This window comes from Hermetia illucens, chromosome 4, assembly GCF_905115235.1.
Source record: "Hermetia illucens chromosome 4, iHerIll2.2.curated.20191125, whole genome shotgun sequence".
NCBI classification, from domain to species: domain Eukaryota; kingdom Metazoa; phylum Arthropoda; class Insecta; order Diptera; family Stratiomyidae; genus Hermetia; species Hermetia illucens.
In genome coordinates this window covers 73,212,411-73,237,278 of record NC_051852.1, presented here as the reverse complement: position 1 = coordinate 73,237,278, position 24,868 = coordinate 73,212,411, and the positions used below count along the sequence as shown (strand labels likewise).

Below are 24,868 nucleotides of genomic sequence, written 5' to 3'. Positions count from 1 at the left end.
GTCTAGGATTACCATCAGAGTAACCTTCGAGGAGCTCAGAATCTAAAATCCGGTCATCCAGCCAGGTGTCAGAAATGCAGATGTTAGAATGCTAAGGCAGACAGTTTGAAATCCGAGAGCTTGGTCCTTAGACCCCTTACATTTTGATGAAAGAGGGTATAGTTGTCGGAATCATTGAAGTTCGGCGAGGCAGGCGGGCGGGCCAGAAATTTTCACGAAGCTTAGTCCTCTGATAAGACTTAACGAAGAGTCCCTGTGGCCAAAAGGAAGATTGGACGATAGCACCGAAGTCGTGGGAATATGTCACTTTGAAGGAAGCTATCACTCGGTCAGAAGAGCCATTCTTCGTCAGTTTCACACATGAAAGAGGTGACAAAGTTGAGTTGTTTTTGCTTCTGATATAGGTAGGCCAGAATTTCGTAGGACGCCTCGACACGAACAGCTGCTCTGGCGGCGAGGCGACATTCAATTGGGGGCCGCTCGGACGACATAAGGTCGAAAATGCCTGCAGTTCAGCGGTGGCGGGCGTCAATGATGCATAGGAGGAAGCGTGTGATGGTACTAATGCAGCGACCGTAGAACAATCGCCAGAAGTGCGTAGCGCAGCCGATGCTGAGAAGGGAACATATCCCTCGGATGGAAGACGATTTTTCATTTGGCTAGCGAACGTCGTCGGGTTGATACAATCTTTTATAGAAGCACTGGAATAGTGCGTGGCAGATAGAGGCAGAGAATTAGTCGACTGGGGCGACTTAGGTATGGCGCCAGTGTTGTTGGCCGCAGTTGCCGGCAAAGTATAAGCAGAGCCAGTCAGCGGCATCTCGGGAGCTGAGGCTACGCTGGTCCTTGCGGGGGAGAATTGACGGCGATTTTAAAACAGCAGCTGAATTGCATCAGAGAGCGTGGTACCGCAGCAGGCATTACAACCATAGGTAACGTTCGGTGAAAATTTTGCGCGAATATCTATGAACGCTGAGGGAGTACCTAAACATTTGGTGTGGACCGTCGCACCACAGTACCCATCACAGTTTAAAAATTTGGAGCGAATAGATTCATTCATAAATCGGCGAGGAAGTTGTCATAATAAATTTGAAAAAGGGTGTTAAACACACAGCCACACAATTGTTTATCGTTGGTAATATGAAGTTGAATAGAAATTACGCGCACTCAGTATAGATTCGACAACAGTATATGTTATTAGCGGAAAAACAATTGGGAGCCGACGCGTAGAAGAATCGAACTCAACACTTCACAGTACCACGTAATACTCATTCACTGTTTAACAACAGAGAAACAGGAATTCAGTATCGGAGTTCGCCTAAATATATACAAAACAAGTCGGAATACCGGAAGCTCCCGCTTCAGGTATAAAGGTTTTGTAATCTTTTGTATCTTATGTAAGAAATTTCAACGCACATTTTTCTATCCGTATATAGCTACAAATCCAACATATTCCTTCATAATTTTCCTAACTGCGAGACATACCTACATATTACAGCCATAGATATTACGCTCACCCTAAACAAACAAACTGTCTATTTCCGAATACTGTACACATATATGCACGTATATAAGTTGATCGTATATTTCCGATTTACTTCTTATATCTATCTGAATTAGGCACTACCCGCAAAGTTCATTAGCACGGATACGCATATATACCTACATACACACATATCTGGTTGGGGTAATTGATATTCACATACAAATGACTAAAAAACTAAAACAAAATAATTCTTTGCGACCCCATTCATGAGAACTCATTTTGGTGTGGTATTGACGAATTGATATGTGATGATGACGTCATGCAGGTTGTAGAGTGCACGAAATTCACAAAAAAAGTTTTACCCCCTACAACTTTGTTAATAATAGTAGGATTTTTTTCAAACTTGACCAAATTGTGCATTATGTTGTTCGTTACTTGCATTTTGTACTTCTGGGATGAACATAAGGGGTGGTGCCGGGTAAATTCCTAAAATGGGGAAGTATGTTATTATTAACTTTATTTGTGCAGATATCGGAACCGGATGCATTTTGAGACCTATATTTCGTAGAGATGCACCACCGTGATTTTTTCTCGGATTTTGCAGTTGGATAGGTTCTGATAACGAGACCTGTTACAATTTTTGGGGGTCATATTTTGAGCCCTCACTCCCCTATGTTTCACCGAATATCAAATATTGAACCAGTTTTGAAAAGTACTAATTGAGACCCTTCATTTGATTACCAGTACCTCGCGTTCGAAGTGGTTAACGCTACTTGCTGGTGTGCACCAGCCCGGTGCCCCCCTGCATGTGGAACGTCGCGGGGGTGAACATCGGGCAGTTCGTCGAAGCTCTTGGAACAGGCAGAGTCATTGCAGCTGAAAGTGTAGTAAATCCAGTGATGGACCTGACAACGACGGCTTGTGAAGCTTCCATGCCCTGAAGGGGCCCCAGCCGTGACAAGCCTTCCATGCTCTGGTGAACAACAAAAATTGCCGACCTACCGAAGGTGTGTCATAAGCTCTCCCGTTTGGCAGCTTTCACGCCCGCGAGAGGGAATCAGGAGCAACGCAGTTTGTTCTGCTTTATGGTGTGAAAGTATGGGCTGATGCCCTTGACAAGGAGGTCGTAAGCATCTTATTCAAGTGCAGAGACGGGAAGTTTTGCGAGTGATATCTGTTTATCGCACTGTCTTAGAACCGACCATGATGGTGATCACGGGAGTGATCTCCGTTGTCCTCTTCGCCGAGGAGCGTAAAGCTATCTACAGCCGAAAGGCGGAAGATTTAAGAGAGCTAGCTGTCCTTGAAAAACGACAACGCACACTTACCTAGTGGGAACTCTTTTGGCAAAATAAGCCAAGAGGCAGATGGACTGCGCAGTTCATCTTCGATTTAGATCCGTGACGAAACGGAATGCATGGTGAGATTGATTACTTCCTTACCCAACTTCTAAGCTGGTATGGAGGTTTTCAGCTTTAGCTGCACGAGTGTGTGCTCTACAATGAAATGGCGGACGACGCCGAATACAACTTTTTCACTTTATGAAAGGTAGGACGTCAGCAGCTGTATGTAACCAGAGGTGAGTTCTCTCCAGACAACACTGTGAGAGAGATGTTGAGAACCGCTAGTAGATGGAGCCGTGTTGCGCATTATGTTCGAGCTCTTCTTATTGCCAAGAAGATTAAGCTCGACTGGCGGAGAGACCGGATGGCAAGGGGTTCTCCGAACTAACAACTCCCTTCCTCCCCTCCCTTCCCGTTGGTGAAAGGAATTTCCTAACCTGAAGGCTCCTAAAGCCAGCAGTGTGGGAGGGCTGGCCCGAACTAATGTTTTCGAAAATTTCAGACTAGTTCTCAGATGGCAGGGAGGCATTTAGTTGGTAGTCCGACGGCGTACTGTTTCGGGGTTCCTATATTCTGTGCGTAAACGCATTCACCTACCCTACAAAAAATGTTGGGGATAGCGTTCAAATACCCGAAACTTAAGCTGGGTTTGTCAAGAAATGCGGAACTACAGATGCAATACACTCTGCGTGATTACCCATGGAGAAGCATCGTGAGAGACGGAGATGATGCTTTGGACTAACGACGTAACACATGATGATCACATCCGAAATGAGGGCATCTGCAATCGATTTGAGGTTGCACCGATCGTGGAAGAATTGGGAGAGAATCACCTTCGATGGTACAGTCATGTAGTCTGTGGTAACAAAAATTTACTTGGTCTGAACATCGAAGTCGTTGGGAAATGGCTAAAACCAACAACGATGACTTGATACGCTGAATGTCGATTTGAAAGCTTCGATCAGCCCCAAAGAACTGTAAATTAGTTTTTTTTGAGGGGCCAAACATTTTCTAGGCAAACTCTATGAGTTCGATTTCGAAGTAACTCAGCTTTTTGTCACTATATTTGAAGCTTAGCGGAAATTCAACTCACCTGGAAAATTTGTACGATTTAAAGCCCCTCCACTCCCCGATCTAATCCTCGAATACGTTATCCACAAACTGGCTTTAAATATCATAGGAAGAGAGATGGGGCGTTACTGCGATTAATATTATTGCACGTACAATTCCAAAATATCATTATGATCAACGGCGCAATAACCGGTAGCCAGCCTAAGCGCCAATTCGATATCCCTATCCTCTGTCTGGTGTCCTGGCCTAAGCCTCGCTCCATCTAAGGCACGGTCTGCCTCGTCTTTTTCTACCAAACATATCGCCCTTATAGCTTTTCCCGGTTGGATCATCCTCATCCATACGGATTAAGTGACCCACCCCCGCAACCAATTGAGCCGGATTTTGTCCACAACCAAAGGGTCATAGTATCGTTCATAGATAGTTATATAGGCTACGGAATGGTCCATCCTTTTGCAGGGGCCAAACATTCTTCGGAGGATTCTTCCCTCGAACGCGCCCAGGAGTTCGTGATTTTTCTTGTTAAGAACACAAGTCTCCGAGGAGTACATAAGGACTAGCAAGATCATTATTTTGTATAGTAAGGCCTTTGCCCATATGGTAAGCTGATTCGAGCGGAACAGTTTTTGTAAGTTGAAATAGGCTCTATCGGGTGCCAGCAACCGTGCGCGCACTTCATCATCGTAGTTGTTATCGGTTGTGGTTTTCGACACAGATAAGAGAAATTACTAATGGTCTCAAAGTTGTACTGTCCTATCTTTATTGTTCTTGTTTCAGCAGTACTATTTGATGTTACTGCTGCTTTATTTTTTGGAACTGACGTTGCCACCATACATTAGGGATGAATTTAAATGAATCGCTACTATTCAGTGTTACAGAAAACAAAAAGTGAAAGAGTATACAGGGATATATAAAACAAAAAGACCTGTATTACTGTATGATTCTGAGGCTTTGACAGCCGACTTTAGAGAAGTTTACTGGCATATTCGAGCGAAAAATTTTACGTCGAACACTGGCACATTTAAAGCAGCTGGCTGGGAAATTAGATACAACGATGAGTTCTATCACCTCTATGATGATTTACAAGTAATAAACAATGAGTAGCCAACGAGCTAATATCTCAAAGGATATTCAAAGGTAAATGCAAAGGAAGCCCACTAGCCGTAAAGCCACGCAATGATAGAGTGACTCGGTGGGCGAAGCCAGGACGAAAGATCGAGATATTGGGAGGAGAGGTATCCAGGAGGTTCGGGGCTGATTGGTATGTTACAAAACGACCATTTCACCAGGAACTAGGCTAATCCTCCAGAGGTGAGAAAATAGATGTGACACTGGAATAAAAATTTCCAAAATTTTGTCTCTTAAAGAACAATACCATGAGATTCAAATCGGTTTGTGCGCACTAAATTATATACTTTAAAGCCACCTATGATAGCATAGCCAGGGTAAAACTGTACACGGATATGAGAGTTCAGTATCCCGACAAAATTAATAAGACTGACTAGGCTGATCCTGACCAATCTGTCGGTCTACGACAAGGGGATGCCCTATCATGCGTCCTCTTTAACCTGGGCCTCGAGAAAGTGATCCGTCATGCTGAGGTAAATGCAAGGGGTATGATCCTCTTTAAGTCCACCCAACTACTGGCCTATGCTGACGATATCGACATCATGGGAAGAACCACCCGAGACGTACAAACTGCCTTCATCCAGATCGAGCAGGCGGCGCGAGATCTTGGGCTGCACATCAAAGAAGGCAAGGCAAAATATATGGTGGCAATGTCAGCACCGAAAACCAAACAACCATCAACATCAAACCGCACTGGTCAAACAGGAAGAATAAAAATAGGACACTACAACGAGACGGTTGAAAATTTCTCCTATCTGAAATCTGCACACGGTTGTTATCAGCCAACAGAGCCTATTTAAGTTTACAAAAACTATTCCGATCGAAACGTCTCACCATAGGGTCAAAGCTCTTACTGTACAAGACTCTGATCTTGCCAGTCCTCATGTATTCCTCGGAAACTTGGATTCTTAGCAAGAAAAATTGCGAACTCTTGGCCGCGTTCGAGAGAAGAATCCTCCAAAGAATGTTTGGCCCCCTACATGAGGAGGGACGATTCCGTAGCCTACACAATGACGAAATCTATGAGCGATACCATGACCGTCCGGTTGTGGATAAAATCCGGCTCAATAGGTTACGGTGGGCGGGTCACTTAATCCGTATGGATGAGGATGATCCCACCCGGAAAGTCTATAAGGGCAATATCTATGGTAGAAAAAGAAGACGAGGCAGACCCTGCCTATGATGGAGCGATGGCGTAGGTCAGGACGCCAGATCGCTTTTAGGAATATCGAATTGGTGGACCTCGGTGCAAAACCGGGATGTCTGGAGTTCCTTATTAAGGCAGGCCTAGACCGGATACCGGTTGTTGCGCCGTTGATGATGATGAAATTATATAAATACTGGAATAATAATGTTTACTTCAATGAATACAGTACCCTCAAGTACTTAGATTTGGAATCACAATGCGATAGAGGTTCTTATAATATCAGAAGCATATGCTTCCGGAATGCTGTCATCTTCAGAAATTCCTATGTAAGTATCTTGACTGCTGCGCAAGAAAGCAAGCAAGGTGCCTGAAACCAAATTCGTCAAAATGACTTTGCGATGGTAATACAGAGTCGTGTCGACTGTCATTCCGCTGTGTTTATAACTTGCAATTGCTAGATCTTGTGATGATTCAAAACAAAAATGCATATTTACTGCAACTTGTGCGCTATCAAATGTATTATATATATATTTGCATTGGACAACAATCGGTATATGTATAGCCAATTTCAGATGTTTTCACCGCGTGACATTCCGTATCGCATAACTTATTATTTCTAATAAATTAATATATTCCTAGAATCCTTTTGCTTTCCGGATCGAATGGACTACTAACAAAACATTCAGCATCATAAAGTTTGCCCATCACATTAACTTTGTAGTTTCCCGATTTGATAAAATCGTCATCGATTAATTTTCCGTCTTTTCGAATGAGGAAAGCTTGCCCGACCGGCCGGTTTAGCGAATAAGCATAATCGCCTCGTCTAAGATGACCCACCAATTCTCCATTACGATAAACGCTCTCAAGACCCCAAACAGGAACTTGTTCTTTTAATGTTAAATATACCAGCTTCTTGTTTGTTCCTAGCCTCAACTGACGATCAACAACTTTCTTTCCATTATATTCTCCTTCCTTCCGGCAAGTATGTGTTAAGTTAGCCTCTACGGGAGTGTCGTCTGAACGAAGATCAAATCCCCATAGATGATATCCCTTTTCACTACTCAAAGAATACAAAGCACGATATCCTGCATTCCTGATATCATCAGCTTTACCAGCTTCCATAAGTGCCTTGTAAACATCCACACAATTAGCGTTTGGAATGTGCAACTCGTAACCTAGTTCACCGACAAAACTGACTCGCATCACACGTACGCTTCGTTTCAAAGAGCCACCATTCGTCAGAATATTAGCCAGAGTCGCGGAATAAGGCGGCAGTGACTTATCTGATAAGTCTATATCCACAATCGTCTGCAAAATGTCTCTACTTTTACGCCCCTGAATTGATATTATACCCATTTCGGATGTAACGTCCTTCAACGTCGCTTTGAATCCCTTTGCTTTGAGCTCAGCATCAGCATTCGTAAAACAGTAATATGCAGATGCTCCACCGCTTACGATGTAATATCCCGTACCACCCATTTTGGGATCATGTATTTGGCCGCTTCCTGAAGATATTTTGTGGACGGTCACATCACCTTCCACTCCACCATGACTGTTCAACATGCATGTGTACGAAATCCTACGGAAGAAGAAGAATGTCAAAGTAAGTATTGATTAGGTGCCCACTTAACAAACTTTACTATTATAGACAGTAACAATAATAAGAAGGTGCTTTTCGTAGGGGTTGTAAAATATTGCTATTCGCTAATTCCTGAGTGCACTGCTTCTGGGCATACACGTAGCCGAAAATTATATTTTAATGTGTAGAAAATATCAACCTACCACATTTCTTCTAATAAAGAGAGATCGGGACATTTTTATGCTTTCCTACTTAAAATCCTAACTTCTCCACCTCAGAAAAGAACGCCAGAAAGGAGGGACATTCGTTACCGCCCTAAAATAAAAGTTTAAAATATACCAATGGCTGCAAGGTGGCTGCTATATTTCGATAGCCGACACTTGTTGGAAGAAAATACACTCATGGAAACGTGGAAGCAAATCAAAGAATGTAAGGAGCTAAGTATGTTCCCCCTTTAGTCTTTTGTGGAGTATAAGGCATCGTCCTGATCTCTTTTTCATTTGTAATTTCTTTCCAGCTTCCGATGACTTCCAATGAGACTGTGCTTCAGTTTTGTTTTGACCAAACTGAATATTGTGCAAGTGGTAAGCTAACAACAGCGGGGTAGCAGAAAGACGAATGAATGAATATTTGTGCCATGGTAAACCGGGATTCGAGCAACAAGATCGATAGACGTTAAACCAACTCGGCCATCGCATCGTCTAATCTGATCATGGAATTGATCACATCTCTATCTTCCTGACAGGAGAGCATTCTCCCCACCCAAAATTCTCCTAGAGTTTCGTCTGCGGTTCTTCTTTCGCCAACCAACACCGAACAATGGAAGTGGAAGATTATATATTCCAAGTACTCCGCCGCTCTATCATAATGGAAAATCAAGTGAAGTGTTTAATTGCAACTACTAGAAGTTCTTGCGGTATCCTCCATGTCTCCTGAGAAACTGTATAGGATTGTTCTACTCAATACCCCATGGTCTGTATAAATTTATTATAATCTAACAATTCAAATTTAGAATAATCTAACAATTCATGAATTATGGCGCAATTAACTCACGACTAAAAAGAAAAACCTCGCTTTTTAATATTTTTTTAATAATTACAGGATTTCCACCAAACTATCCGATATCATGCCCTATACACCGATGTTGTTGCAACATTTCCCTCTCGATGTTTTACACAAATATGTCAGATCGTATACATTAGTCACAAACAGCGATGTTTATCATATCAATGAAGCGGAATTCTACCTCAATCAAGAGACATAATTTCAATTCCCTTAATTAAGGATCATTATTGTTCGTTGCTAGAATTTTGATGATCGTAGAATTTTCCTCCGCTCCATCATTCTGTATCAGATACAGCCAGTCATTTCTACGTCGCACGGGTACCGGCTGGCTTCCATTTACTTGGCTTTCACTACCCTTTGCCCAAATTGAGTCCTAAAATGCAACATTCTTCTCTGAACTCGCAATTTTGATCCCTCGAGATAAGACACTTTTCGCCTAACTTTAAAACCAATGCCGTTATTGTATGGGGTTCTTAATATGAGGTTGTTGCACATGAAATGGCCGATTTGTCAATCAAGTGAAGTTAGTTGCGATTTTGCTGTATCAAACCACTACCAGTTGGCGCTGTTGCTGTCGGATAATAAAGTATAAATAATCCTACATTTAATCAAGGAGTTATTTCGGTTTTGACCATCGTTGTGATCGTTGTATAAAAAGGAAAAAAGGATGGAAAAGAGCCAATAACGTATACTTTTTCTATGAGTTCAAACTCGGTCATAAGGCAGTGGAGGCGACCAGGAACATTAACAGCGCATTTGGAGCTGATACGGTAAGTGACCGAACCACATGGCGGTGGATCGAAAAATTCCGGTCAGGCGACGTAAACCTTCAAAGTGAGCCACGTGGACATCCAGGACCATCGATTGACAACGATGAGCTGCGTTTTCTAGTTGAATCCGACATACGTCAGCGTGTGAGATACATTGCAGAGAAACTGGGCGTACCCTATTCGACTGTTTCCCGGCACTTGCGAAAACTTGGAAAAGTGAGAAAGCTGGGCAAATGGGTTCCGCATGCCCTTACGGAGCAAAACATGGTGCTTCGAATGGAAATTTGCAGTTCTTTACTCTCCTGCAACAGAAGCGATCTCTTTTGCACAGAATAGTGACATCTGACGAAAGTCCTGGGGGTTTAACGTGAGTACCTGCCATGTAGGCATAATCCCACGGTCCTCTTCGGACACGGATTGATTTTGTGACCACAATAAGAGCCCCGCCATGCAAGCACAGCGGTCCTGGTTTATACTGAGTGCAGGCTCAGCATTCATACTAGTGGATGCGAGGCCTATCTAACACCTCTGCCGCAACTAAGGGGTACGGCACCCGAGTTGTACAGCGCAACTCCACGCTTGAGCTCCGAGGAGCTCTGCCCGCGATGTAGGCATAACCACAACCACCATGAAACTCCCACTAGGGGCCAACCGCAAATAACAGGACCGAGAACACATCCTCCAGGAATTCTCCTCGAGCATATGCTCTCAGAGGGCCGTCCCGGTTCCCATGGTACCAGATAACCTCCGGTGAGGCTTCGTGCAGACTCGGGTCTGATCGCCCTCCTCGAGTACGTGGGGACAGAACTCCCCAACTTAACTAGTAACATGTGATGAAAAGTGAATATTATACGACAATCGTCGCCGATCAACACGATGGCTAGATGCTGATGAGCCACCGAAGCATACGTCGAAACCGAGCCTCCATCCGAAGAAGGTAATGGTGACTGTTTGGTGGTCTACAGCTGGAGTTATCCACTATTCCTTTTTGGCACCTGGAGAAACGATAACTGCACAGAAATACTGTGCTCAACTTGAAGAAATGCACCAAAAATTGAGTATTCAACGAGATTGGTCAACAGAGATGGTGTGATACTCCTTCACGACAATGCACGACCTCATGTATCCGGAACAACGGTTCAAAAGTTGAAGGAATTGTAGTACGGGACTCTGCCTCATCCACAATATTCACCGGACCTTACGCGAAAAGACTACCACTTTTTTAAGCGTTTGCATTATTTTTTGGCGGAAAAACAATTTAGGAACGAAGAGGCTGTCAAAATTGCCTTCGACGAATTTATCAACACCCGACAGTTGGACTTCTACGAAACTGGCATACATGCGCTGGGAGAAGTGTTTTGAATCGACTGGCACCTATTTTGATTAAATAAAAAAATGTTTGTAAGCGCTTCAAATTTTAGTACCAAAACGCCCATTTCATGTGCAACAACCTAATAGTTTTGAATTTGCAAATTCCCGCGACCCGATGCACTTTCTTTTGGAATTTTCAAGCCCGAATCAAACATAAACCCATGCAATTCTGCCTTCAATAAGACCGTTTATTAGCATCCCCTTCACTATAAGATAATTTTGAACTCTTCTCTCGAAAGAGTAGTGTTATTTTACTAAACAAGCCTGACTCAGACATAACCAACTACCGAGAAAAACAGGGGCCGCCATTGCGGCTCCTATCAGGCCACAGAAAGGTAATGTAAACTCGAAATATATAACAGACAGACAGCAGACATAATGTCAAACGTATCAAAAAGACAACATTTTCGTAAGACGAGCAAGAAGAATCAAGGAAGTACCAGTGCGGTTGCATTCGAGAACATATTTTCTCCACAAGGAAGCAATTAATAATGAAAACTTAGTTATTCACAATACATATTTTTTTTGCCATATCAATACATAATTAATTATTTTACGAATATGATGCGTTAACAATTAAAATAGCAATGGATTAACTGTAGATCATGAATATGATTCTTGGGCAATTTTGTATTATTTATGTAACCGCGTGTTTTAATAATTGGCTCTCACCTCCTACTTTTGCCCCAAACTCTGATATGCCTCTGCAATCATTGAGGATATCAGAATCTCTCTTCACCACATCACCAACTGGAGGGATTGTGTGATATTTGGAATTTCCAATCAAACAACAAGTTTCACCCACTTACAATAAGTTTAGTGGCTGAAGCTACTAAATCGGCTTCAATGCGAGATTGCCATCGAGCAATTAAATAATTATGCATTGGTGACCCAAAGTGATAAATGTTATGCATCAATCTCGGTCGAAGAAGTTCTTTTTTATTTTCGTTCACAAATGGAAATTGAAGTGTGTGCTTGAAACGGGTGGCAACCGCTTTTCCAATTGAGGTTTTGTGTGCGTCAGGTTGATGTTGCCATCGAAATGGTTCTCGGAGCGCCTCTGCCTCAGCCACTACGTTTATTGCAGGCACAAGTATTATACTTGGACTCGCCCGAGGGGCTGCTCCGATCCAGGACAAATCTGGCGCCTAGCACTGACGCGACTCAGGACTTCCTGCGGAGTAACCATTTAGAATTTTTGCTTGACTTCAACGCTTCTCCTAGCGAATTACAAACGGCTGTACGTCTCGGACAAGCCACATCTGAATTCAGTTTGAATTTAAATTAAGACAAAAGACACTACTAACTTATTTATAATAATTTAAATATAAAGAAGAGATAGATTTCTAGAAAAGAGGATAAGTAACCTGCAGCTCCTGTACGTGATCTGTCCAGAACTAAGAGATTTAAATATCTAAACGACCAAAGGCCGACCGAAACAACGGTGGCTTGATACGCTGGATGGGGATTTAAGAACCTCGAGATTGTATCTAGATCAGGCATTTGCTGGAGCCAAATGGCGAGATCGATCACGGTGAGCCGACCCCACTTATGAACGAGACCAAGGCTGAAGCAAAATAAGAGCTCCAGTACGATTAACTAGCAACCAGTACCGGAAAAAACGATTTTCACACGGCCACTCATCGATGTCAGTAATGAAAACCACTTCAGTTGGCGATTATTTTCCGCTCGTTCCATTGGCGACCGTCGAAAAAGAAAACTTTTTCGCTAAACTTCCTGTCCAGTCGCGGAAAGTTAACCGTCTCTGAATGCCTGACGATCCGAGGGTCGTTTTAACTGCATCATCATCATCGGTACAACAATCGCTATCCAGTCTAGGCCTGCCTTAATAAGACATGTCAGGCGTCCTGACCTACGCCATCGAGTTCGCAATTTTTCTTGCCAAGAACAATTTTTCAGCATAGGCCAGTAGTTGGGTGGACTTAAAAAGGATCGTACCTCTTGCATTTACTTCATCATCACGGATCAATTTCTCGAGGGCCAGGTTAAAGAGGAAGCATGATAGGGCACTTGTCGTACGCCGTTGTTGATGTCGAATGATTTTGTGAGAGATCCTGCTGCTTTTATCCGGCCTCGCACATTGGTCAGGGTCAGCCTAGTTAGTCTTATCAATTTCGTCGGGATGCCGAATTCTCTTATGGCCACATACAGTTTTACCATGGCTATGCTATCATAGGCATTTTTAAAGTTGATGAAGAGATGGTGCAATTGATCTCCATATTCCAACAGTTTTTCGATCGCTTGCCGCAGAAAAAAAATCTGATCTGTTGCTAATTTGCCTGGAATGAAATCTCTTTGGTATGGGCCAATGACGTTCTGGGAGTATGTGGCTGTCTGGCCTAGTAAGATAGCGGAGAATATTTTATAGATGGTACTCAGCAACGTGATGCACGGTGTGATATCTCCCTTTTTATGTATGAGACAGATAATGCCACTTTGCCAGTCGACAAGCATTGATTCGCTGTCCCACACCTTGGGCACAAGTTGATGCACCACTTGGTGTAATTGCCTCCATATTTAACCAATTTGGCTGTAATTGCATCGGCTCCTGGTTGCTTATGACTTTTAAGGCGATGAATTGCACGGACTCTTTCTTCTATACTTAGTGGTGACGGCATTTGGGGGGGACCTCCAAATCGCCGATGTTCTGGTTGTTCAGGAATTCATCAAAGTATTCAACCCATCGCTCCAATATGCCCATTCTGTCGGAAATCAGATTTCGAGGTAGATAAGACTTCATCCTGCTGACTTGTTGGTAAAGCTTGCGCACCTGGTGCCGTTACTCCCTGTGCTTTTCTAGTTCACAGACCTGTTGGTTCTTCTAGGCTTCCTTTTTCGGTCTGTGAAGTCGCTTCTCCATTCGCCGGGGTGCGTGATAGGTCACTGCGCCTGCCCGCGTTCTTTGAGAATGCAGCATTACTCAGTATGTGGCATTCTTCCGTTCCGTTGCTAGCTTACATTCATCGTCAAACCAACCGTTCCGACTCTTTTTGCGGCTGTGACCAAGTATGTTTGTGGCCGTATCAATGATAACATTCTTCAGGTGGTTGTGAAGATCATTTGTTGATGCTTCATCTCCAGGAATTCGATTGACTGCGATTATTGCGGCATCCATTTCCCTCTTATAGGTGTTACGGAGGGCTGTGTTGTGAATGGCTTCAGTATTCACCCTTACCTGATCGCCAGAGGGGATTGTAGGTGGTTTTGTAATTCGGGCTCGGAGCACCATGCCAACAAGATAGTGGCCCGAGTTTATATTGGCCCCCCTATATGATTTGACATTCATCAAGGCTGAGAGGTGGCGGCGTTCTATCAGCACGTGGTCAATTTGGTTGAAAGTGGTCCCGTCTGGAGAGGCCCACGTATGTTTGTGGACCGCTTTCTGCGCAAACCAGGTACTTCCAACAACCATTTCGTGTGACGCTGCTAACTGAATGATCCGCAGTCTTTTATCATTTGTATTTTGCTGTAAGCGATGGGAGCAAACGTATCGCCTGTATACGGGCTCCGTCCCTACTTGGCTGTTAAAATCCCCAAGTATGATTTTGATATCATATCTGGGACGGGCTTCGAGGGTTCGTTCTACTGCCTCGTAGAATGTATACTTCTTCGACTCGTTAATGAGGCTTATATTTCTAAATTTGCCTCGCAAACGCAGAGGGCACAACCGTTCGCTTATGTTTTCAAAGCCGATAACAACAGGTTTCATTTTTTGGCTCACTAAGAAACCTACTCCGAGCACATGGTTTACTGGATGGCCACTATAATATATGGTGTAGTGACTCTTCTCCAGGAAACCGGGCCCTGTCCAACGGATCTCTTTGTAAGGCTGTTACATCAGCCCTATAAAGGGACAGGGTACTGGCTAACTGCGCAGAAGTTTCATCTCTGTACAGGGAGCGGACGTTCCAACTGCGAGAGAAGTTTTTAATCAAGCAAGTTGTTGAACATCACCCGCAAGTTATATATACAAGGGGCACTGGGGCCAAAGAACGAGCACTCTGGAGTACATTTATTGAATTTCTCTCAAGAAGATTATAATGAAAATGAATTCGGGAAACCGGAGGCTACACGCTTTTATAAAAATATTTCAGTGAACATTTGCCACGCAATGTATATGAATATATTATCTCAGAATATTCACTTTAGCGTGATACTGGCATTCAAATTGTTATTAGTGAGAGTGAAACGGCAAATTTGACCTACTATAACTTTGTTGATAACGGTGCGATTTTCACCAGACTAGGAGTAATCATGCTCTGTATCTTAGTCTATATTACTGCAACCATTCTAGGATGAACTTAACTCTGCCATACTTCTAACATAGTATGCTGGTTCCAAGCCCAGGTAAAAGAGGCGACGTACTTTGCACCTCAGTAAAACAAAAATTCAATGCTGAGATCAGGGAAAGAGATAAATAAAGTATAGTTGCAATTATTCCACTACGCTAAATTCTACCTGATCTCTAGGCCGACCAAGAAAATGCATTCAATGTGGTTAGAAACAAGATGGTCGGATCGAGTAACAAGCCCGGGGACAACGGCAACGGTTCTTGATACATGGACGGCGTCAAGACGTAAGCAAGTTAGTCTGAACAAAACAAATAAGTGACTGTACGCTAAATGTTGGCACCCTAACTGTAAAGAACGAGGAACTCGCAAGAGCCCTTCGGAAAAGGCGCATTGATATCTATGCTCTGCAGGAAACCCGATGGTTTGGTGCCAAAAGGTGCAACATTGAACGCGAACGCGGTACTGCCATCTCAGAAGATTATCGTGATGTCATTAAAAAAGTCGAACGATTTGATGATCGGCTGATAAAGCTCATCACTATATCAGCTGATCGCACTATTCACTTCTTCACCGCGTATGCACCACAGACAAGTCGACCTGATGCTGAGAAAGATGCCTTCTGGCAACTTCTCGATTAAAAGACTTGTCGCGTGCCTGCTGACGGTAAACCAAAACCAAGTCACCGAGGAGAACCTCCATAGTGGTGGCACCGGGAGACGCTGTACTCACTTTGGTTTGCCGGCCGTGATGCAGTAGGCGAATGCTCCAAAGGCCTAATTAGGGCGATCAGACCCGAGTCTGCACGGGAACTCATCTGAAGTGGCAAATTTGACACGAAACCTCACCAGGGGTATACTGGTACCATGGGAACCGGGATAGCCCCTGGACTCTCATACTTCGGGTGAACTCCCGTTGTATGTGAGTACAGCTCGGTTGTTTGCGGTTGGCTCCCCTAGTGGGAGTTTCATGGTGGTTATGGTTGTGCTCAAGCGAGAGGAGGCCTTCAGGCCTTGGCGTGGTGTTGCGTTTCAACACGGGTGTCGTACTCCTTAGTTCGGTAGAGATTTAGGTAATTCTTGCATCCACGAGTATGAATGCTAAGCTATGCACTTGGTATAGACTGGTACCGTTGTTGCTTGTCTCAGCGGGGCTCTAATTGTGGTCATAAAATCAATCCGTGTCTGAAGAGGACCGTAGGATTAAGTCTCCACGACAGGTACCTACCTTAAACACCCAAGGGCTTAATTGTCAGCGCAACTGAAATCGAGGAGGCAATAAAACGAATCAAATCGGGGAAAACCACAGTACCTGGCGATATCGCATCTGAGCTTTGGAAAGCACAGGGCTGAGGCCCAACATTTTGGCTCAGTGAATTCTTTAATCGGATTATTCAAGAAGGTGGAACACCATCTGACTGACAAGAATGTTCAAATTATCGTCCGATCCGGTTACTTTCCCATAGCGTGAAGATTTTTGAACGCATTCTTGACAATCGTATTCGCGAACTACTGACGCTGCTGCAGTGAGAAGTATCGATCTCTTTGCATTGCACTTCTGGATCTAGAAAAATCGTATAAGCGTGTGCCACACCAACTCATCTGGTATGCTCAACGACAGCACTTAGTGCCAGAAAAACTCGTGCGCTGGGTTCTATCGCTCTACCACGAGTGTGGCGAATGTATCAAAACTGCTTCAAGTCTCTATTGGTGTTCATCATGAAGCGCCTTTTCGCCACTCCTTTTTATTCTTGTTATGGAAACTGTAACACGGGACATCCAGCGTCTAGCGCGCTATACACTGCAGACAATGTTTTCCTAGTATTTTGATGCTCTGCAAATAGCAAAACTGATCTCGAGAAATTTGTCCAAAAATGTAATGATCGCTTCATGCCTCATGTCTCAGATTAAATTTAAATAAAACTGAGATTTGGCGTCGGATCCCCATGAAACAGGCACAGCGGCAGTGACCTGCCCAGAACTGAGTGATTTAAAAATCTCGGGTCAACGCTATGAGCCAATGGAGAATTGCTCTATGGAATTGCTTCATGTATTAACGCAACCTGGATGAAGTGGCGTTCCACAACTGCCGTTTTTTGTAATTGGCGAATCATCGAACGTCTTAAATCTAAAATTTACCGGAATGTCGTTCGTCCTGTCGCCCTCTATGGTTCTGAGTGTTGGCCGAATATAAAAGACAATGAACGGAGACTTGCGATAATGGAGACGATGATGTTACGTTAGACTAGTGGCGTGACACGCTTTGATCACAGTCGAAATGAGGGTATTCGCGATTTATATGGGGTTGCACCGATTGTGGAAAAAACCACGACAGGCGTCTTCGATGGTATGGTCACGTAATTCGCGCTAACGAGAATTCACTTGCCAAGATTGCTCTGAACATCGAAGTCGATGGTAAACGACCAAAACGCCGGCCGAAACAACAGTGGCTTGGTATGCTGACTAGGGATTTAAAAGCCTCGAGATTGCATCCAAATCAGGCATTTAATAAAATAAAATGACCAAACCGATCACGACGAGCCGATCTCGAAGATTCTAGGGTGAACTTAAAGGGGGTTTTGCACTCAATTGCGAAAAATTGTAGTAATATACTTAATACTTACTTGTGTCAGTAAGGGCCGCTGGTAGATGTAGAGCATAACATGACTCCACAGTTTCACTTAGGTCGTCAGGGAAAATTTCAACCAACACTCTTTCTATTGTTTTGGACGACGTTATCGACTCATGTATTCGTGCACTTCTTCAAAAATATCACAACATCACTATCGAACGTAGTCTCTCTGAGCCAGTTGAGCATGATGTTCATCAACACTACTGGCTCCCCAATCTCTACAATGGTGCGTCCTTTCTCACCCCAAACTCTTGTGTTTTCGAAGGTTTCAAATCTTCGACGCCCGAAGATATTCCAAAGATAGCGGGAACGGAACGTTTGGTATATCCCAAGTACATGTTCCAACGTCTCCTTCACAATGGTCTAATACTTAACGTTGAAAAGCGCAGATTTCTCTAGGAGCAGGTGAAATTTCTAGGCCATTCCATCACCTCTGAGGACATACAATCCGATGCAGATAAGGTGCAAGCGACCGCAAGCTTTCCGCTGCCAAAGACGATCAAAGGCCTTTGAAGGTTCTTGAGTATTGTAAACTTCTACCGTCGTTTTCCGTCCGAAGTCACTTCCCAGCCTTACTTAACGCCTTCCTAATCCTAAGTCAAAGAATCGAGGGAAGTTGTGTGGTCTTTAGGAGCCATTCAAGCGTTTGCAACAACTAAACAACAGCTGGCAAGGTCAAAGAATCGAGGGAAGTTGTGTGGTCTTTAGGAGCCATTCAAGTGTTTGCAACAACCAAACAACAGCTGGCAGACACTAAACTTTTGGCATTCTCTCAAGAATATGCAACCATTGCGGTGTCCGCCGATGACTCATACATTGCAGTAGGAGCTGCTCTTTATGAAATGGTGAACCGAGCGTAGCAACCGATGGGTTAATTCTAAAAACAGTTGAATTCCGTTCAATGGAATTGCAGCACGTATGATCGTGAACTACTAGGCGCGTATCTAGATATCAAGAACTTCCGTTTTTCCCTTTAAGGAAGGCCGTTTACCGTGTTCACCGACCTTGTCTAGGATTTCTGGAATCAACATTCCAGCCACAATCGATTCTTCGGCAATCGATATGGTCCATAAGGACGAAGCAGGTTTTCAGAGCCTGCTGTCAGACTCCAAGGTAAGTACAAGTTTAAGAAGTTCCTCACCTTCCTCTATCAGCTACGAGATCTCCGAAAAGGGACCTAGGTCACATATTCCGCTCGCTTTCCGTGGGGAGGTGTCCCTCTTAGTGCACGATCTTGCGCATCTCAATCTTCGGATAATGAACCGGCTAGTCTTCGGAAGACAGTTCTGCCGGTCTATAAACAAGGATTTGAGAGCAGAACGAATCCCAAAGGTGTAAATTCACTAGCCATGCTAAGAAAAGATGAGGTGTACTCCCTAAGTCAACAAAGCGGTTTCACACCGTACAATACTCAATATTCTAAGACCTTTGCGAGATTCACACGGCTAAAAGTATTGCCTCACGATCATTGGTCAGTTTAGGCGGCCTGAGAGACAAGAGAGCTTGGAGAGACCGGATTATTGCGTCTATTACGGGAAACTGTTCTCAGATTGAAGCTTTCTCCTCCATCTCTTCATGCGCGGCCAGCGGTGCACAACCCCGAGGAAGTGTGCACCTATGTTCTGGTAAGAACTGATGTCACTAAGAGGGGAGTCCCTATAAGATTCTCAAGCGTGTGGAGAAAGCGTTCAGTTCGAACGTCGGTGGTAAACCCAAGACGATCCCCTTAGAAGGAGGCAGACGACACTGGCAGCCAGCTTGTACCTTTTGACGTGCGCTAGTCCGAATAGCCCGCCGCAGGTTCTCTCGCCGAAACATCTCACCTGGTCCTCCAGGTTGGGGGGTTGGGTAGGACTGACAAACCTCTACGGAAAACAACCTATTACGAAGGCACAAAATGAGCTTCGGATTGGATTGACTACACAACGACAAACCCGGCAACGACAACGGAATTTTCCCGCATTTTCTCATGGAACGTGCACTCCATGTGCAGAGATGGAGCTGCCAAGCTAGCCGAGACCCCGTCCTAATATAGGGCTGACGTAATAGCGTTGCAGGAAATGCGTTGGACAGCGCCAGGAAACCAGTCACTACACCATATATTATAGCTGCCATCTAGTAAACCACTTGCTCGGAGTAAGTGTTAGTGTTAGTTAGTCAGTCAAAAAATGAAACCAACTGTTAACAGCTTTGAAAACACAAACGAACGGCTATGCACTCTGCGCTTCCGAGGCAAATTTAGAAATATAAGCCTCATTAACGTTCACGCCCCTACTGAGGAGGCTGCAGAGTCGGAAAACGATACCTTCTACGAGACAGTAGAACGAAACCTCGAAGCCAGTCACAAGTATGATAACAAAATCACATTTGGGATCTTAACGGCCAAGTAAGGAAGGAGCAAGCGATACGTTAGCTCCCATAGTTTATATCAAAATACAAACGATAACGAACTGCGGATTATTCAATTAGCAGTGACACGAAATGGTTGTTGGAAGTACCTGGTTTGCACGGAAAGCGGTCCACAAACAAACGTGGGCCTCCCCACGCGGGACCACTTTCAACCAAATTGATCACGTCCTGATTGGACGCCGCCACCTCCCAATCTTGATGAATATCAGAACATATAGAGGGGCCAACATAGACTCGGATCACTATCTCGTTGGCTTGGTGCTCCGGACTCCAATAACAACACCGCCCAGAATCCCCTCTGACAATCAGGTAAGAGTGAATACTGAAGCCACCCACCGCACAGCTCTTCACAGCACCTATAGAGTTAAAATGGATGCCGCAATAACCGCAGTCAATAGAGATCCTGGAGATGAAGCATAAACAACTGGTCTTCATAACCACCTGCAGATCGTTATCATAAATGCGGCCATAAACATACTTGGCTCCAGCCGCAAAAGAAGTCGGAACGGCTGGTTTGACGATGAATGTAAGCTAGCAACGGAACGGAAGAATGTTGCATACCAAGTAATGTTGCATTCTCAAAAACGCGGGCACGTGCGGAGTGTTATCACGAACGGCGAGTGGAGAAGCGACTTCACAGACCGAAAAAGGAACCAAGACCAGACCTGGGAGAACCAAGAGTTCTGTGAACTCGGAGGAAATCTAATTTCCGACAGAATAGGCTATAGGATGGACAACCAAAACATCGGCGGGTTGGAGGTCCCTGGAAAATGTTATCCGTGATGCTGAGGTAAATGTGAGGGGTAGGATCCTCTTTAAGTCCTCCCCACTACTGGCTGCTGACAATATCGGCATCATGGGAAGAACGACCCGAGGCCTTCATCCAGATCGAGTAGGTGGAGCTATATCTTGGGCTGCACATCAATGACGGCAAGCCAACATATATAGTGGCAACGTCAGCACCAAAAACCAACCAACCAACAACATCAAACTGCACTGGCGAAACGGGAAGAATAAAGATAGGAGACTGCAAATTTGAGACCGTTGATAATTTCTCCTATCTAGGATCGAGAATCACAATCGATAACAGCTATGACGATGAAATCCGCGCACGGTTGTTGGCAGCCCACAGAGCCTACAAAAACTTTCCCGCTCGAAACGTCTCACCATAAGGTCAAAGCTGCTACTGTACAAGACAATGATCTTGCCAGCCCTCATGTATTCCTCGGAGATTTGGGTTCTAGCAGGAGAAATTGCGAAATCTTGGCTGCGTTCGAGAGAAGAATCCTCCAAAGAATTTTTGGCCTTCTACATGAGGATGGACGATTCCGTAGCCTACATAACGACGAAATCTATGAACGATACCATGACCGTCAGGTTGTGGATAAAATCCGGCTCAATAGACTGCTGTGAGCGAGTCACCTAATGCGTATGGATGAGGATGGTCAAAGAAGACGAGGCAGACCCTGCATTAAATGGAATGATGGCGTAGGCCAGGACGCCAGGCAATTTTTACGGATATCGACTTGGTGGGTCTTCCTTAGTTCCTTATTTTCAGACGTAGGTAAGGCTGCTTAAACAAAGCTCTTGCATCAAAAGGACTGATTCATTGGAGTGCGAAAGAAAAAAGCTAAATCTGAATTTCTCGGTAGTACAATAGTCACTATGTAAGTACTATATATGGTAAGTATGATTATGGGCTTACTTTTGCGCAGGCTTCACCCTGTAGCGTTATCTGGGATACCTTTGGCTGTCACTAAACCGAAGAGTTAGGTAATATGAAGAGCTCTTCCAGTCCATTATATATTCTGACTCTTTTGTTATACTCACTTGCCGACTTGCCGATTTGTTTTAGCTGTAAACAACCAATTTGCTGCTTGATCGGCTTCAGGTCCCTCCAAATACATTTTGTTGAAATAGGACATGTCGAAGACGACAACATTATTCCGACAGGCCAGCGCTTCCTTTCCTATCTGTAACAAAATAACATGTACAATCCCATTATATTAGACGAAAGTTACTTTACCAAATCGTGGTGCTTGGAAAATCCGAAGTCCAAGTCACCCTCCATCGCTTGTAAATATTCTGAATTTTCATTTTTCTTATATCCATACGCTCCATACCAGTCGTACGGAGGAATCTGTGCTTTTACGCCACTTATGAAATATGACGGGCGCTCCCAACCTTGCTTCTCGTCCATTATGGCGCCTTGTTCAATCAGCTCTTGATGTAGGGGATCAGTTTGTAAATTACGGCTAGCTAAAGGTTGATCGTTAGGAAAAACAGTACTATAATTCTTGGCGTAGCTTTCATGGCTTCTTTCCAAAACCCATTTTGAGTTATTTGTCTGTTTTGGACTGAAGCGACAAAGATTGTAATTAAACATGTGACGTTCAGGGCGACCTTGGATTATCCATAGTGCTGTTTGTTCTGCACATCCTCCTCCCAACATCATGCCTGCTGAATTGAAACCACAATGGTGGAACAACCCATGGGCATTGGGATCAGGGCCCATCAATGGTTTGTGATCCGGAGTGAAGGATTCAGGCCCGCACACTGTAGTCTTGATACCCAAATTACCGAACACTGGACAGATATCTACAGCTCCTTTCACATGGGCATCAAACACTGACCAGTCCAAATCATACAAGCTAAATTGAAAATTCTTAGGAACCTTTTCCAACAAAATTGGATTGTGTTCATAGCCTCCCATCTGAATGGCATCACCTTGTATCCGGAAATAAATTGAATGATCATGGTCCCGAATATTGGGAAGTCCGCGAACTCCTTTGGCAGATTCCGTAATAATGTAAGCATGCCGCATGGGAACCAGTGGAAGCTTTGTCCCGAACTTTTCTGCCAGACGTTGTCCCCATACACCAGTAGCGTTCACCACACAATTCGTTTTTACAACACCATAAGGAGTACTGACACCTGTAACCTTTTTTCCCACTAAGGGGCACTCATCAGTTAAAATATCTGTCACAGGACAGTTTTCGATCACTCTTCCTCCATTGCTCGTTCCTGCTTTAGTTAGCGCCGCACATAACATAGCCGGGTCTATGACTCCATCTCCTGGGGCATATAAGGCACCAGTGAATGCATTTTCATTTAGGAGGGGAAAATATTTCTTTGTTTCGGGGGGCGTTAAAATATGCGATTCGATTCCGTAAGCACTGCCAAGAGATGCAAGCCGTTTATACTCGTTCATGCGTACCTGATAAAATCAGAGTGCAGTTGAGGTTGGTTGTTTGGACCAGAACAAAAGTGCACTTACTTCGGAATGAGCCAAGAAGATGCCCCCGTTCTGAATCCAACCTGGATCTAACCCTGTTTCTGCCTCCAGCCCCATTATTGTTCGCCTGGAACTGGCCAAGAGCTCCACTTCAACATCGTTGGGACGAAGTTGCCAGATTAAGCCTGACGTGTGCCATGTAGTACCGGAAGTGACTTTGGCACGTTCGAGCAGGACGGCTTTTACTCCGCGCTTCGAAAGATGATATAGTATATGACATCCCGCTGATCCTCCTCCGATAATCACCACATCCGCGCTTTGCGGCAACTTCACGTCCACTTTATACCGCCTGCAAGTCAGAAGATTACCTGACACAGGTGTCCTTGGACGCAAAGAGATTCTGTTCGCAGTTCGCAACATATCCGAATTAGACTACTACTTCTCGACACTGGCACCTCGATTTAACTAACGCGAATTTCTACTACGCTAATTATAATAAACGCTCTCTCGGAAGAACAAATCAGTCATATCAGTGTAACCTTTGAACTGATCAGTAACTTCCATCTATAAGTGCGAACTCTATGGAGGCCTTACATTAGTTGTGAAATTGCGTAAAGTGACGGATACCGTTCATATCACCTAATCGCTTGTTTTTATTTCCATTTGCGGAATCAACGGCGGGAGGTCAGGCTGACCTGCCTTCAAATAGAATTAAGCGATTTTTAGCAATCATGTGTTAGCAACTCATTGCTCGCGGGCCGACAAATTTTCATTTACGTATTTTGACTGATAAGTACTCCTATAATAATGTAAACTAAAATATCTATCTAAATGTTGCTTTTCTCGTTAAATGATCGGCTTATACGGCATACACATAACTTCTGTCTTACATTCTTTGATCTTTTGTACTGGCGTTTGCAAGTAGTCGCTATTCAATTCATATCGAATTGGGTTGAAAACTGATACAAACATTTCTATTAAAAAGACCCTCCTTATTTGCATACAACTTGTTAGCTGCAAATGGTTCAACGTTAATCTGTCGCCTCCTCACGGTTCTGCCCGATGGAAGCTATTCAGATGATAGCTACAAAGTTGACTTTAGCCTCTTACATATCACCGAGGTCCCCTCAAGGATAACGAAATTGCGCCCAGTTTCCCCAAATGTTCTACAGGGTTTCACTAAGTCAGTAGAATTCACAAGAAAAAACAGTTCTTTTGCAACGCATTGCGCACCCCACCTGCTACTATTTAGGAAGTTTACATTTTGTGGAGGTATTAACAACAATAAAAACGCCTTTAGGTATGAACGGCTTTATACTTTCC

The 24,868-nt window shown here is 44.0% G+C and overlaps 1 protein-coding gene across 1 annotated transcript; it reads right to left on the bottom strand.

The window, feature by feature from the left end:
- Positions 1–6,662: 6,662 nt before the first annotated feature.
- LOC119655277 (sarcosine dehydrogenase, mitochondrial) lies at positions 6,663–24,107 on the bottom strand. The gene is made up of 4 exons (XM_038061093.1): positions 23,588–24,107; positions 22,337–23,527; positions 22,141–22,283; positions 6,663–7,754 (listed from the first exon to the last, which is right to left on the bottom strand). Exons 1-4 carry the CDS (start codon positions 23,963–23,965, stop codon positions 6,800–6,802), a joined length of 2,667 nt encoding a protein of 888 aa, XP_037917021.1. The 5' UTR covers positions 23,966–24,107; the 3' UTR covers positions 6,663–6,799.
- Positions 24,108–24,868: the final 761 nt, after the last annotated feature.